Raw genomic sequence first — 16,180 nt, forward strand, 5'->3', positions numbered from 1 at the left:
TTATTTGGGGTTCGGTGTGGGAACGCACGAGCAGAAGTAATTTGTTTCACACATTGCGCAATGGGGGACTTGGTTTAACGCATTTGTTTTTCAAGCAACTTGTATCGAGATTTGTTTTCTTCCGCGACCAAAGCGATGGGTTTCTGCGGACGGTAATCCAAGTGAGATTGCGCGATGCTTTGCCCGATTTTGTTGTATCGTCGCAGGCAATCAAACCGATGGCACTAAAGGGCTATCTGCGTGAAGTTTCCATGGCGATACGTCTTCTAAACGCTCGTTTTTCGAAAGACTACTTGTTTGCAGTCTCACGAAAACAATTGTATAAGGATCTTGTTGAAGTGTTTGTACCTACACCAGTGTATCGTTCTATGTATTACTTAGGGCCTGAACGAGATGTTTTCAAGCGAGTCAATAATATGCCTGTACGAGCTAACACAAAATCATTCTTTTTCAAACTGCATACCGGCACACTGCCTGTTAAGCCATGGCTAAGAAGCAAGGGCTTGTTTGTCCCATGGTCAGACAACTGTCTTATATGTAACAAGGAAGAAACTGTCGAACATATTTTTCTTGACTGCCACGATGCCCGCTTTCTTTGGGACATCCTGCAAAGAACATTAAAAAAGGAGCTTCCTATCACTGCGTTCGGAATAAGGTTTTTGCCATGTGCTGAACCTGACGGTGTGCCGGTGGACATGTTGATGCTATTGTGTATGCAAAGTGTGTGGCGAACTCGTATGGCTGTACGCAATGCTGATGTTGATGCAAGGTCAGCAATGTATTATTTTACTGAGAACGTTAATTATACAAGCGAAGTGTTGAAACTGCTGAGTGATCCGCCAAATTGGCTTTCAGTGTTGGACAGTTTGGCTTCGATGAAGCCATTTTAACATGACACGTCAGTCTTAGTATCGACTAGACGTTTTAACATTCGGTTTTATTTGACAATATTTGTATGTACTTGCCGAGCCGGTAATAAAGAAAAAAAAAAAAAGCGTCGGTGGTATAGTGGTTAGCATAGCTGCCTTCCAAGCAGTTGACCCGGGTTCGATTCCCGGCCGACGCACGTTTTTTATTTTTCTGTATCAAAAATTATTTTCTTTACACAGATATTTTACAATCATCGCATATTGCCGGGGCTGCGGAAGACACGTAGAGATACACAAAGAAGCTCGACAACAACTTAAGGACCGCGCACAGAATGACGGAACGAAAACCGTCAGGCGTAACTTAAGGCACAGGAAGAGAGAGGTGTAGGTGACATACTAAGCAGCGAGAGATGATATTCTAGTTGAAAATAAGAGGAAAATATGGAACTCGGTCGGCTACGTATGCGCAGGCCAGATAACCGGTGGATCATTCGAGTTACAGAGTCGGTGCCAAGGGAAGTAAAGCGCAATCGAGGACGGCAGGAAACTTGGCGGGGTGGTGAAATTAGAAAATCTCCAGGCACCAGTTCGAAAAAGCTAGCGCAAGACAGGCCTTATTGAAGATCGCAGATAGTGGCCCTCGTCCTGCAGTGAACAGAAGAATAAGCTGCAACTGCTGATGATGTTGATTGTACTCGCCGCTATCGCTATGTTTCGAGTGTTACACGTCTGAAAGATATCTACAGCGGCTCCACAGCCACCGTAGTCCTCCATAAAGAAACCAACAAAATCCCAATAAAGAAAGGCGTCAGGCAGGGCGATACGATCTCTCCGATGCTATTCACAGCGTGTTTAGAGGAGGTATTTAGAGACCTGGATTGGGAAGAATTGGGGATAAGAGTTAATAGAGAATACCTTAGTAACTGGCGATTCGCTGATGATATTGCCTTGCTTAGTAACTCAGGGGGCCAACTGCAATGCATGCTCACTGACCTGCAGAGGCAAAGCCAAAGGGTGGTTCTAAGAATTAATATGCAGAAAACTAAAGTAATGTTTAACAGTCTCGGAAGGGAACAGCAGTTTACAATAGGTAGTGAGGCACTGGAAGTGGTAAGGGAATACATATACTTAGGACAGGTAGTCACTGCGGATCCGGATCATGAGACTGAAATAATCAGAATAAGAATCGGCTGCGGTGCATTTGGCAGGCATTCTCAGAATCATGAACAGAAGGTTGCCATTATTCCTCAAGAGAAAGGTTTATAACAGCTGTATCTTACCAGTACTCACGCACGGGGCAGAAACCTGGAGGCTTACGAAAAGGGTTCTACTTAAATTGAGGACGACGCAAGGAGCTATGCAAAGAACAATGATTGGTATAACGTTAAGGGGTCAGAAAAGAGCAGATTGGGTGAGGGAACAAACGCGAGTTAATGACATCTTAGTTGAAATCAACAAAGAAGGAATGGGCATGGGCAGAGCATGTAATGAGGAGTGAAGATAATCGATGGTCATTAAGGGTAACGGACTGGTTGGTATAACGTTAAGGGATCAGAAAAGAGCAGATTGGGTGAGGGAACAAACGCGAGTTAATGACATCTTAGTTGAAATCAACAAAGAAGGAATGGGCATGGGCAGAGCATGTAATGAGGAGTGAAGATAATCGATGGTCATTAAGGGTAACGGACTGGCCAGTCCGCTATAGCCGCTATCTATAGCCGCTATAGATATCTTTCAGACGTGTAACACTCGAAACATAGCGATAGCGGCGAGTACAATCAACATCATCAGCAGTTGCAGCTTATTCTTCTCTTCACTGCAGGACGAGGGCCTCTATCTGCGATCTTCAATAAGGCCTGTCCTGCGCTAGCTTTTTCGAACTGGTGCCTGGAGATTTTCTAATTTCGCCACCCCACCTAGTTTCCTGCCGTCGTCGATTGCGCTTTACTTCCCCTTGGCACCGACTCTGTAACTCGAATGATCCACCGGTTATCTGGCCCTCGCATACGTAGCCGACCCAGTTCCATATTTTCTTCTTATTTTCAACTAGAATATCATCTCTCGCTGCTTAGTATCTCACCTACATCTCTCTCTTCCTGTGCCTTAAGTTACGCCTGACGGTTTTCGTTCCGTCATTCTGTGCGCGGTCCTTAAGTTGTTGTCGAGCTTCATTGTGTATCTCTAGGTGTCTTCCGCAGCCCCGACAATATGCGATGATTGTAAAATATGTGTGGAAAGAAAATAATTTTTGATGCAGAAAAATAAAAACGTGCGTCGGCCGGGAATCGAACCCGGGTCAACTGCTTGGAAGGCAGCTATGCTAACCACTATACCACCGACGCGCACGGTCTGACCGTTGCCTTACAATACTCTTGTGCCGCATACGTAGAGAGAGAGAGAGAGAGAGAGAGAGAGAAAACAGGTCAATCCTCCCTGTATGTATATAGACGGCCCAGACAAAATCGGGCGACCGCCGCGGTCCCCGTGTTGCAGCGTTGCTGCCGCCCAGGTCACAGATGACGAAAACGCTCGCCGCACAGCTGCTTCCGTTGCTTCTGCTCGCTGGGAAAAGGACAATGGGAGAGCTGTCACCACGAGCGCTGGCCTTTGATATGTAATACGCATTACCCTAAAGGAACAGCTCAGAAAAAATACAATGTAGACCTTTCTGGATTTAACACATTATTTTCCGTATATATATACACGTGGGCGAGAACGAATACCTACTTGCAATACACTGAAAAATTGATTAGAACGTAGACATATTTGAGATTATTCTATCATATTTGGTTGTGCTGCAGCACTAACAAGAAATTGTTTTTGTAACTTCCTTGTTATGCTATGATGTCCTGTTAACGAACAGGTACTTGTAATACGCTGAACAAAATGATTAGGACAATGATTCGGACTTTCATTGCCCACTTTTCTGTTAAACAACAATGGTCAGCTCCAAGTCGCGATTTGTTAATTCCCACCGCGAGCACTAGAACCCATTTTTTTCTGTACATTTCGTTCTTATGATGAGGATCACTTAGAAGTAATTGACCTAAATAAATGGACTCCTGTATATTCTCTAGAGGCTGACTGGTGACCGTGATTTGTTTCTTCTTTGCGAGGCTATTGAACATCACCTTTGTCTTCTGCATATGAATCTCCAACGAGCACGTGCTCGTGGGCGAGTTGGTTGTCCATGATTTCAACGAAGGCGCCAAATAAAACAGCGGACGTAGGAAGGAGACACGAGAAAACCACGTTGGCGCAGGTCAATCGAACCTACGTGGTTGTCTCGGGTCATCTTCCTACGTCCGTTGTTTTATATGGCGCCTTCGTTGGAATCTCCAACCCCACTATTACACTTTGCCGGCTCTCGGAATGCGGTGGCGTGTAGTAGAGGTGGAACACTGGGCTTTTAATCTCAATGTAGCCGTTCTTGTCTTGAGCTCCTTTTTCTGCAGGATTTCTGCGCTCCACTTTGCAAGATACAAATGTGTTAAGTTCGAATCCCCCTCCAGTCCACTACAATTTCAGACTTAGAGTGACGGCTCACACCGGCGAAAAATTAGTATGAATCGTGGAGCTGTAATATAGTTCAAGTTTAGCCAAAGTAGGGATGCCAACTAAGCTTCAGGAAAGGAGTTAGTTACCTGAAGAGGAACTGGCACCCCTGGTTCAGTATTCGTCCAATGCTACATCTGTCATGACTCCTGCAATTAACTCATGTCCCACCGTTGCTAGCGGCTGCGGAACACCTGATCCAGGTGGCGGTCAGACCTGCGACGCGGCAGAGGGTGCTATGATTCTCTGGATCCGGACAGACCGCAACTGACAGCTGAACCTGGCAACGTTTAACACACGGACTCTCTCTGGTGAGGTTAACTTAGCAAGGCTTTAGGATGAATTATGAGACATTGCGTCGGATATTATTGGCCTTAGTGAGCTTAGAGGAACTGGGGAGGCTTACACAATGCTGACTAACGGCCACGTCCTCTGCTATAGAGGCCTCTTAGACCAGCACAATCATGCGTATTTACAATTTGATACGCAACCGATGTCCTTGGAGTATGTATACACGACGTATCGTATATTCTGGCGTAACCACTGGTGCTCGTGTGTGCTCCATAATGTCCACCAGAATCCGGGTCGCACAAGTGATCATGAGAGTATTCTTTAAGAGTCCAATTGCTGGATTGTGCAGTTGGGCTGTTGCCGAGCGGTGATAGAGTGGGCTGCTGATACCAAGGAGAAGGAGACAGGTGCGCCCAGCCAGTCTTCTTCACGCTAATTTAAAGCCAGCCAATCAGTAGTGGCCGAAATCTACAGTCCTCTACAGATTGACGCTTACAGAATACCACCCTTGATTAGACAACATTATTTATCTAAGGAATCGGCGCCCACATTCTAGAGGGAATGTTCTAATACATGTAGGTGCGGGTAGCGCGGAATGATAACTTTGTAACCGTGATATCCATCGAAAAACTGTCAACTGAAATGCATGTATATTTAATTATTTATTTATGTACTTTCAATGCCATTGCGGCGTTACAACTTCAAAATCGCTGTCTTAAATGATGCCTGCTCAGGGTTGTTGGCGATGGAGGCGGGGAGGTGATTCCATTCGGATGATATCGTCGGCACCTAGGAGTGGAAGCACATGTTGGTCCGGCAGTACGGCACTTGAACTTTCAAGTTATGGTCAACGCAGGATGAAAGGTAACCAGGTGGCGAGGACAATGTGTGTTTCAGTTCAACATTCGTAAAGAAGATTTTATGAAAAAGACGACGTAGGCGGGCCTGCTTCCTTCTGATAGAAAGGTTCGTAAGGCCGAGTGAAATTTTTGTTAAAGTAATACTAGCGGTGAGAGAATAATTAGCAACACTGAACCGGGCTGAACGATTTTGGATGGCTTCTAGTGCATTTACATGTGTAGATGAGTGAGGATCCCAGATTGAAGAAGCGTACTTGAGTTTCGGCTTTACTAAAGTTTTATAAAGAAGCTATTTTGAGGAAACAGAAGCCAAAACAAATTTACGTCTCAAAAAAAGAAGAAGAGTGCGATACACATTGTTAATGGCGTAGTAGATATGAGTATTCCCTGATAAATTGTTATCTATGTGGAAACCTAGGTATTTATAAGTATTGGCAGATGACAAGAGAAAACTAGTAATGGAACAAGCAGGGATAGTACTGTCAGCAGTTCTTCGGGAAATCCTGATTATTCTGCATTTGTTAACATTCAGCTTCATGGACCAGAGGGAACACCACGTAATGCTGTCAACATCAGATTGAAGTTTGACAGGGATAACAATATATGCGTATCAATCTAGAGCTGCTTGCGAATTACAACCTGCACTACATGTCATAGTCATTATCATCAGCCTATATTTATGACTAGATTAGGACGAATTAAGAAGTTAATTAGTGACGATTTAGATAATTAGTGGAATATGTGTTTCAATTTGTTGCGCTAGTAATGTGGGCCTCTTCGAATAATCCAGCGCAAGGACAAGTATTGCGCTATCACTCACAGGATATTTTTTTAAATTCCATAAAGCGCAAAAATTATCACCCTATACACCAGGAATATCTGATGTGCTGATTTGTACTAAACATAGTTAGCATTGCCCTGAAGTTATTGTTCTAAGTTATGTTCACTGCTGCTGTTACCTGGCGATGGCCCCTTGGACTCGTCAAGCCCTACTCACAAAGATTTCTTGCCAGGATGGCCTTCAACACTGTACTGTGTACAAGTTGTGAATAAGCTTGACTTCGCTTGACTGATCGTCATCTGTTTTTTTATGAATATTCATATAGCTGCACTTGGGCTGATGCCTTGGGCAGATTCATTGTGTGTGCTCGCAATGCATACGCCATGGTCATGAGAAAATCAGTCACCCGCATAACCAACTGCGCCCGCTTCTAGTACGGCATAACGAAGACTTCCAGCCGAGGAAAAAAATCCTAAGCCTAAGCAAAGCTGGAACTACCCTTAATTGCACGCAGAAGCGAGATATGCCAACGCGTAGAATGAACTACTAATTGAATTGCTGCATTACAAAACAAGAAAAGCGTTAGCAGCGAGGGATACTTGTTCTGGTCTAGCTGTGGGATGGATGTGGCTCGTAATACAAACGTGCACTAACGATCCCTCTCTGAGACCCTGTTTCAGCTCCTTAATCAGTCAAATTATGCCTCATTTTGTACTAATCGCCAGAAGAATGTTCACGCTCCTTTTTCAACACGAACTTGTTTTTGGACTCATTCATGCCAAGGTCAGCTAATGATTTCAACTACTTTGCCCTCTTCGCCCTCACCATCCTCAAATATTCCGCATTAAAACCTGTCACTCAATGTTATTGTACATTCAAGGTGCTCAAACATATGTATCTTTGTTTGCCCACTCCCTTCTCCAACGCCTTTGGGTAATGGATTCATCTAAGTAAATATACAATACCTAAATAAATGAACTAGATGGTAGGCAGACGACCAACCGCAAATAGCCCGTAAGGAATTGTACACCCGTGATGAGCAAAAGTATGCGGACCACAGGGTCGCCGAAAAAACAGGATTTCTTTTTAAGTAACATGCATAAACGCAAACTGATAGGTGCACCAGAAAATTCGTAATGCCAAGTTTGGACTGCAGTCTATAATTTTCAGTTCCATTTCCTGAAAAACAGAAAATGAGATTTATCGTGCAATCCCTGGTCCGTATACTTTTGCTGACGGGTGTACGAGTGGCAAAACATAAAGAACAAATACTTCCATGCAACATCTGTAACCCGAATGCCAAGAAGCCCTCCTTTTCCATTGTTACACCCCCCCCCCCCCCCCCTGGAATGTTCCTACAATAAATTATTCTTGAAGTCTCAGAGGGTCTTTAGAATAATGTGAGTGCAGAATGTGTCCCCACAGTACCTTCATAATCTGCCGTGCAGTACCTTCAAGATCTCTCGTAGATGCTCCGGGTCATCCAACTCGTTGGCATCGGTCCGTGAATATGGAAATGTGCGAAATAGGTGACATTAGGAGCACACAAGGTCGAATTTCTGTCGATACAATTTCAGAAGTAACCTCATTAAAGACTAATGACTCATCAATACGTCCGAGTGAATTTGAGAATATAGATTTGCGCACCAATATTAGCATCCCGCAGGGCATGGATCAGGTTGTATCGAGCACATTCGTTGTATCAAACCCTCAATAAAACCAACCTTCAATCGAGAAAGCCTTGAAAGTTGTCATAAAAGTGCCGTACCATTTTTGTAACGCCTGCTGCAGTAGATACCTCCTTTTTTTCTTTTCTGCCCACCTACAGACGGTTCAGGGTTTTACTGTTCAAAGCACCAGCATCCCGCTTGAACACTAATATCTCTTAAAATCAAAGGCGATGTTTTCGAGCGAGCAGCGACTCATATCAAGTTGATGTCTTCGGGGACGTGTTGTTTGCAATGGTCAGGTGGGTTGGTCAGACTGGACTACGGGTATCTCAGTGATTCTCAACATGTACCCGCACAGCAGCGTCTCAAAATTTACGAGATGCCACACATTGCCCGTTTCGGCTATATTTCCTGGTGCTTACAATCTCAGTGTCGCTCCACGAAAGATATCTCACCAAATGCAAGGACCTCGTATTTCTTGATTTCGAAACTCACATGGTCACACTACGCGTATGGAGCATCTCACACTTTGGTATGCGGAGTATTTTTTATTTCTTTTTCACTTGGAACAATTAAAACAAAAGGCCTACAGAGTGTACTTGAAATACGCCATTTCATATAGATCATGTGCCAAGGCGGACATCATTTGCAATGCCCAAGCAACCCCTTCACTGAAAATAAAAAAGAAATACATTAATTAACTTCTTGGTTTTGAATAGTTCCGCTCACGTTTATAATGGGAAGCTGAAGCGAATTGTTGTACAATCTATTTGCGGATTTCTGCCTGTCAAAATGCCCACGTAGAGCAAAATACCCGCCGTCAATTTTGCCGTTCAAATTAGTTGATTACACGCGTGGTAGCGCCGCCCTCCAGCCAACTTCTCTGTGACGTAAACGCGTGACGTAGAATTAGGCCGCCCTCGCACTTCTTTGTTGCCATGAACTGATTCCGAATGCCTCATTGCGCACATCGAAGTTTAGCGCATATTCACACCGTTAGCAGGGACGAGACCAACGACATTTTTTTTTTCGCGGAGTGTTCAAAAGCTTTAATTTACTCCGCATAACGTCACAAAGGGGTGCACGGAGAGCCGCGCTTGTAGGTACCCCGTATGCAATCAGGAAAAATTAGCCAATAATTTGACACCATTTATTTCGGTTTGCATGGCCGTTTTGCAATGTATTATTATTATTAGTATTAGTATTTGTTTTCAATATATGTATATGCCTCAGACGAAACGGAAAGCGAAAGCAACTTGGTAACTGCCACTTGAAGAGGCATAACGCCCGTCTATTCTTCAGAAAGAAGGAGGAAACAGAAACATAAAAATGAATCATACGCCGATGCACAGGAAAGAAGAAAAAAAGAACACGATGACAGACCTGATTCAATAAAGCAGAAGAATTACAAAAAGAACCAGAGTACAGCTGCTAACTGCTGGTGTAATAATGTCTTAGGTCGTCTCATTCGAAAGCAAAATGAAATAAGCCAAAAACGAGAATCCAAGTTACTTTTGTAAAAGTAAGGGCAGCGCGGCGGATTTCGTCGCGTCGAAATTCAAGACCACTGGGGTAAAAAATTTCGTCAAGTGACGCACACCGACGGTCAATCAGCTGACAGTGCATCAGTAGCGACGTGGTGCTCCGAAATGAAAGCGGGACACTCTGATGTCGGGTGTCCCGCAGCCGCAAGACCTAGGCCGTGGATTGAGCACACATCATTGCGGCTGTAAACGTTCACACACGTTCACACAGGCAGCCCTTAACTTTTTTAGCTGTGCAAGGCCAGCCACCAGACAAGCCCCAACCGCGAACAGCGAGCGAATCGAAGAGGTTGACTTGCGACACGCTGGTCCGGGTGCTTCTTGAGGAGGTGGCGGCGAATCCACAGACGAGCGTCATCAAATGTGCGCCAAATTTCCGGGCACCCACAGTCCTCATCAGGCCAGGTTCAAGCCAGCCGATCAGCCTCTTCATAAACGGCAAGGTATCCACTGGGCAAGCGGAGATGACCCACGAGGTGGAATTTTGTTGGCTGCGTCATAAACACTGCGAGCAACTGCGCAATCAGTGTCACTCTTTGTAGCCTGGTAAGGGCGGCGCCGGAGACAGCAAGGACCGTAATCTTCGATGTGGTCAACTCCTCTTGCACGTGTTTCCGTGCAACATCAATTGCAGCTAGCTCCGCTGCTGTTGATGAGGCTGGATATGGTGTGTGAAATGTGGAAACATGGACTTTAGAGCACGTACAGGGAAACACATTTGCGACACTTTCCGTTAGAATTTCCAAAACCAAACCTGCCCTAAACTTAGTAATTAAAAGGCAAATTGACGTAATTCGACTAATACAATTCAATAATATTGAGGTGATCCGCATACATTTTGCAGCATTTCTATGAACACAGTTGTTTAAAGTAAAAAAGAAAGAAAAGCGACTCGCTCTATCTGTTGCGTGTTTCGCAGAACCTGACACAATCTGAGTGCTGTGAATAAGGTTATCAGTATATTATTCAGAATAACGTTGGGCCCCTAAGAATGCTTCTTGCTATGCAAGTATCTCATCTATGTAACATTTCTCACGGAGAGAGATAAAAAATTTGTAACTAACGTTCAACCTACTAAATTTGCCCAGCGTTTTCAAAAGCAACCAACAAAGTTGCATTTCTAAGTGATCCAACGAGACGTTCATTTCAGGGATCACCAGTCGTTTGTGCGCAGGCGCGAGTAAGAGCGGGCGCGAGAGAGAAAATCTAGGGGGCTTTTGCTCCTTGAATACATGACTCTGCCTAGGCACTAGGGAGGAGGTTTCTTAGCGCGTGTTGTATGCGTTTGTCCCCTAGACATGCCGGCATTGCGAAGTGGGGTAGAGTTTTTTTTTTTTTTTTTCTTACGCACTGCCGCTGGCTGCCCGCGCGGTGAGGCAGTGCACAAGGACGCCCCATTTGGTGATCGCTGTGTCTGAAGGGGCAAGGTTCTGACTGGTGTTGTATAAGTCGCGGGTCCCATTTTTCGTCGCGACGATAGATTGAATTTTTTACAAGCACTGCTCGAGGAGGGCACATGCAAACGGCAAACGGATGCAACAAGAGAGCACCTGAGGTTATAATGAAGCAGGCGGCGCAGGATCTTCGGCGCAGAAGGCCGAAGCATGCCAGGGGGTGTTTGCATAAAAAACTTGCCTGACAGCGATAGTGGACAGCCTGGCACGCGCAGGCCTCAACCGGCGAGCCTGAACCCACGGACCACTCCGGGTTCTAGCTTTGGTGTCCCGGTTGCCATTTTGGCGTCCTGGAGGCGCCGCCAATAATGTGAAATAATAACACGTTGTTAGAATTAGTAAAAAAACACGATTGAGTAAAAATTCTACCGCACCCCGCCACTTCTGCAACATAAGTCGGAACTTCGGCTCTGAAGGTCCATCGGACAGACTTTCACACGCTTTCGGCGCGGTGCTGAGCCAGTCATCATCACCGGCGGCCTTTCAGCCATTTGCGTTCAACCGCGGTTGCTAAGGTGCCTTGTCTTCTAGATTTTGAATATATGCGGCCAGGGCTCTACTACGGTCGCTACTGGTCGCACAGAAACGTCTGTGATGTAATTTTATTTACGTGGTACATTGCCGTAAGGCGCGAGAAAGCTATTATCTGCCACGATTGACTTAGCACGAGCGACGCAGGTGCGAAACAGTCTGTCCGACAATGCGGCCGCCAAATCGGCCGTCAGTGCCCGCTCCTTCACCTATTTTACAGCGCCGGCCGCTAGCGTCAGAGGAAGACGACGCTGTTCGATCTGTTGCCACCTCAGCTCTGTAATTTTTGCATAGGTTTTGCTATTCATTAAGTGAGTTATTTATATCCTTGGAAGACGGCCGCGTCTTTAAGGCGGTACTGTCCCTATGGGAAGGGTACGGCTGCTCCGGCGCCGGCATCTTTAAAGGGATACCGCCATCCGAAAGAAGCCAGCTTGGGGGAGGCGGCCATGGCGTCGCAAGGTGTGGAGCTGCCAGACATCAGGGACGATAAGCAGGCCAGTGCGTCATCATCGCTCAGTGGGGACGACACAACTATCGTCGACCCTGACGAGGAAGTGGCTTATATGGCGGATGTGGATAACGACGGCTTCAAGGTGGTGAGTCATCGCAAGCAAAGAACGGTCGGAGTCCCATTGGTAGTTTTGCCAACAGAGAAAGGTGTTGATTTGAGAGAGCGGAACCCTATCAGGCTCTTCGAAGCCATTAAAGTACTGCTGGGATCTGCCCCGATTCGCAGCCGCTTCACAACGCAAGGTGCTCTTTATTTAGATATCGCAACGGAAGAGCACGTTGACTTTCTTCTCCGGTGCTCTCAAATTGGTGATATAAGAGTTAAAGCCCGGCTGCCCCACTCCTACATGACTAACACATGTGTTATTAGGGGAGTACCAGTGTGGTATTCGGAAAGCGACCTTCTGGTCTACTTGAAACCGCAAGGTGTTCTGCACGTGAAACGTCTGATGCGCCGGGTGGAGACTCAAGAAATAGAATGGGCAGCGAAACCTACTACTTCTGTTGTGATAACGTTTGCTCCCAACACCGAGCGCCCCGAAAAAATTGACCTCGGTTTTACCAAGCATGCAGTCAAAGAATTCGTTGAACCTCCTCGCCGATGCTTTAGGTGCCAACGCTTTGGGCATGTAGCCAAAGTTTGCATCAAAGATCAACGTTGCAAACGATGCGGTGGCGCCCACGATTACAAAGCCTGCAAGGCAGATTTTGCTTGCGCTAATTGTGGTGGTGACCATCCAGCGAGTTTCGGTGGCTGCCCCTTCCGTGTAAGCGCCTTACACCGCCGAGTGTCCTTCATTAGTGGTCCCAAACCACAACCTACTGAGAAGCGGATACCTGGAAGTGACGAGTTCCCGGCGTTAGATTCGGAAGTTGAGTTCCCTGCGTTAGAGTCGGAAGTTCGTAGCATGGTAACAAGCAACGTCAGTGAGCGACCTGAGCCTAGCAAGACGGCAAAATCATCTGTGGGTGAGTAGGTTGTTCGATCTGCTGCAGCAAAAAGTGTACAAGTTCCTCAGCGACCAGATCACAGCCAGACTCGACAACATGGAGGAAATTCCCTCGCCTCAAAAGGGATGAAGAAACCAGCTGCAATGGCCAAGAGTGGGTCCCAGTCCGCAACTTTTGTTGAAGTTGTGAGGCAGTGCGTACAGCAAAATAGGGAGCTCAAAAATCAGGACCTGTCCGACCTTCTGCGAGTTTTGTTTGAAGTCCTGCGTTCATATGCTCAGGCAATGCAGACTGGCACCTTAAAGAACTTTCTACAGCTCGTTCTTTCCTTTGAGTCAATGATTACCACCTTCGCAGCGACCTTTACCTTATCATATGGCTAGTCTTCTTCAACCTCGTGCAACTAAAGATCACCGAAAAGTGCCGTTTATTATGCAATGGAACTGCGCTGGGATTATAAGTCGATTAGCAGAACTTAAATTATTTCTGAAAGATACGTGTGTTCCAGTATTGGCCCTCTCGGAGGCTGGCCTACCAAGCGGGAGATCTCTGACTGGATATGTCGCCCATAAGAATTGCAGCATAAAGTCATTTCCCGCGGGAAGTGCCGCCCTTTACATACGAAGAGAGATTCCTCATGTGGCTTTAAACGTCACCGAGCTTTGCACCGATAGTATTGAGGTAGCGGCTGTGAGGATACGTCTTGGCTTCCGAACTCTTTCTGTTGCATCCGTATACGTGTCTCCGCGGAAGAAGGTAGCAATGGACTTGTTTCTGCAGCAGCTTTGTGACCGTTGCCCAGCGCCCGGAATTATCTGCGGGGACTTCAACGCCCATCACTCTCTCTGGGGTGACAGGAACACAGATTCCCGCGGACGCAAACTTGTAGAAGTTATCGATAGTTTGGACTTGTGCGTGGCCAATGACGGAAGTCCCACTTTCTTCCGGCCTCCAGCCTCAGCCACATCTATAGACCTAACCTTGCATTCATCTGACGTCCGCGTGAAGTGGTCAACTGCAGCTGACCGCATGGGAAGTGATCACTACCCAATTTTTGTGTTTACTGCCGACTTCCACATGCGCGACTCTAAAATTAGCCATGTTGTTAATTGGGACAAATACAGGGAGAAACTTGCATATGTTTCTGGTGATGTAATTGACAAAATGATTTCTGGTAAGATGGCTGCTACCACAGCGGTCAAGTTGCCTAATCATTTCCCGACTCCAGATTTAAAACTCAGGAACCTTTGCGCAGCGCGCAGAAGGGCGGAGCGACAACTGATGTGGAAGAAGGACGACAGATCCTTGAAGACGACCTTCAATAGGCTTAACTCTGCCATTCGACGCCATACGAACAAGCTCTGTAGGTCGCAGTGGGCGTCCTTCTGCGCTAGCTTGACGGTTTTCTCACCGATGACGAGAATTTGGCGAGTCATTGGCAGTCGTGCTGGTGATTCTCGTCCTAGTAAACCTTTCGAAGCGCTTGCACTGCGCAAGTAGAAACCTCTCGTGTGCTTGGCAGAGGAATTTGCAGATGCATTTGTAAGTGCAAGTTCAGGAATTCATCCCTGCGCTCCGCCTGCAGCATCTACATCTGTGATGGACGCCCCGTGTACACTTCGAGAGCTACAGACAGCACTCAGCAGCCTGCGGCGTCGATGTGCACCAGGTCCTGACGGCATCACCAATCAGATGATGCAGAACCTACCTCTGGAACACCGGAAGATGCTCCTAAGCTATCTCAATCGAGTGTGGGAGACTGGCGACGTTCCTCCTTCATGGAAGGTGGCTTGTGTTGTCCCAGTGCTGAAGCCCGGCAAAGAAATGACAGACTTGACCTCGTATCGTCCTGTATCACTGACGTCGTGCGTGGCTAAGCTCATGGAGAAGCTGGCAAGTAAGCGTTTATCTTGGTGGCTCGAAGATAGAAGGGCTCTACCAACATGCATGACTGGATTCCGAACAGGTTTAAGCGCGCAAGATAGCGTCTTGGACTTGATAAGCCATATTGAACATCATAGAGCTTTCGGTCTTTCAACACTAGTTATTTTCCTAGACGTATCAAAGGCTTATGATAGCGTCCTTCAGAGCTCAATACTAAATAGTTTGCAGGCCATGGGCGTACAGGGCTATCTTCTGCTATTCATTCACTCATTTATCAGTGATCGTAAAATTAAAGTGTGGTTAGGAAGTACCACAAGCACCGAAAGGGCGGTATCACGAGGTGTACCTCAGGGAAGGGGTCTTTCCCCAACGCTCTTTAACGTTGTAATGGCTGGTCTTCCCGCTGAAGTGCAAAAACATTGCAGGCATGTCCATATGTCGATATACGCGGACGACACTTGCCTTTGGTTAACCGGATATCAACACAAGCGTTTAGCTCTGATAGCTCGACAGGCATTACTTTTAGTTCAAAATTACCTTCAAGGTGTTGGGTTGACTCTCTCGGTGGAAAAATCTGGCTTCATCATGTTTCCAGGTAGAGGAAGAAGGTATGCGCGGCTGAAGATAGACCTTGATCAATCTTGCCTTCGACAATTGAAACACAAGCGCTTTTTGGGTGTCATTATTGACTACCGTCTACAGTGGCGACGAGCTGTGGACTCGGTTGTGACATCGATATCTTCGCGTCTCAATGTGACCCGTAGAGTTGCAAGTGAGCAATGGGGAAATCTCCCTTCCTCAATGATCAGGTTGCACGATGCACTAGTGACGAGTCGGATAATGTATCAGCTCCCTTTAATTTCCCCCTCGATATCACAGCTGGAACGACTTGAGGTTCTGCACAGAAAGGGCCTGAGAAGGGCTCTTGGCGTTCCGCAGACTGCTCCTAACAAAGCAGTACTTTGTGAATCTCTATCGAGACCTCTTAGCCTAGTCGCTTCACAAAGGTTATTGATGCAAATTGGCCGCCTCAAACAGTCGGCAGCCGGCCGAGCCCTTCTACAGCGCCTTCGAAAGAGATCTGAGTCCCGAGCGTACTTGGCACTAAATACTCTTGGTTACCTGGGTCTTGACGCTAGAGGTCGAACAAAGAGGTTGAAACCACCTTGGTCATTCGCGAGCCTCGATTGTTCGTTGACAATTCCTCACGTACGCGCTAAGCGGAATTCTCCTCTGGCGGCAACGCGTTCGCTGGTACTGGAACATCTTGAGTCTGA

General features: G+C 46.5%; 1 protein-coding gene and 2 non-coding genes across 3 annotated transcripts in view; 2 read left to right on the forward strand and 1 right to left on the reverse strand.

Moving 5' to 3' along the window:
* The first annotated feature begins 994 nt into the window (after positions 1 to 994).
* On the forward strand, positions 995 to 1,066 carry TRNAG-UCC (transfer RNA glycine (anticodon UCC)). Its single transcript has one exon. It is a non-coding gene; the product is annotated as a tRNA-Gly (tRNA).
* A 2,073-nt stretch (positions 1,067 to 3,139) lies between these two features.
* On the reverse strand, positions 3,140 to 3,211 carry TRNAG-UCC (transfer RNA glycine (anticodon UCC)). The gene has a single exon. It is a non-coding gene; the product is annotated as a tRNA-Gly (tRNA).
* Positions 3,212 to 4,630: 1,419 nt separating this feature from the next.
* The window catches only part of LOC126519090 (locomotion-related protein Hikaru genki-like), a 119,652-nt gene continuing 108,102 nt past the window's right edge, over positions 4,631 to 16,180 (forward strand). The window contains exons 1-2 of the mRNA XM_055065261.2: positions 4,631 to 4,735; positions 5,450 to 5,579. Coding sequence (XP_054921236.1) covers positions 5,489 to 5,579 — 91 coding nt within the window. The 5' untranslated portion in view covers positions 4,631 to 4,735; positions 5,450 to 5,488. The remainder of the gene's footprint in view (positions 4,736 to 5,449; positions 5,580 to 16,180) is intronic.

Source organism: Dermacentor andersoni, chromosome 10 (genome assembly GCF_023375885.2).
Source record: "Dermacentor andersoni chromosome 10, qqDerAnde1_hic_scaffold, whole genome shotgun sequence".
Taxonomy (NCBI): domain Eukaryota; kingdom Metazoa; phylum Arthropoda; class Arachnida; order Ixodida; family Ixodidae; genus Dermacentor; species Dermacentor andersoni.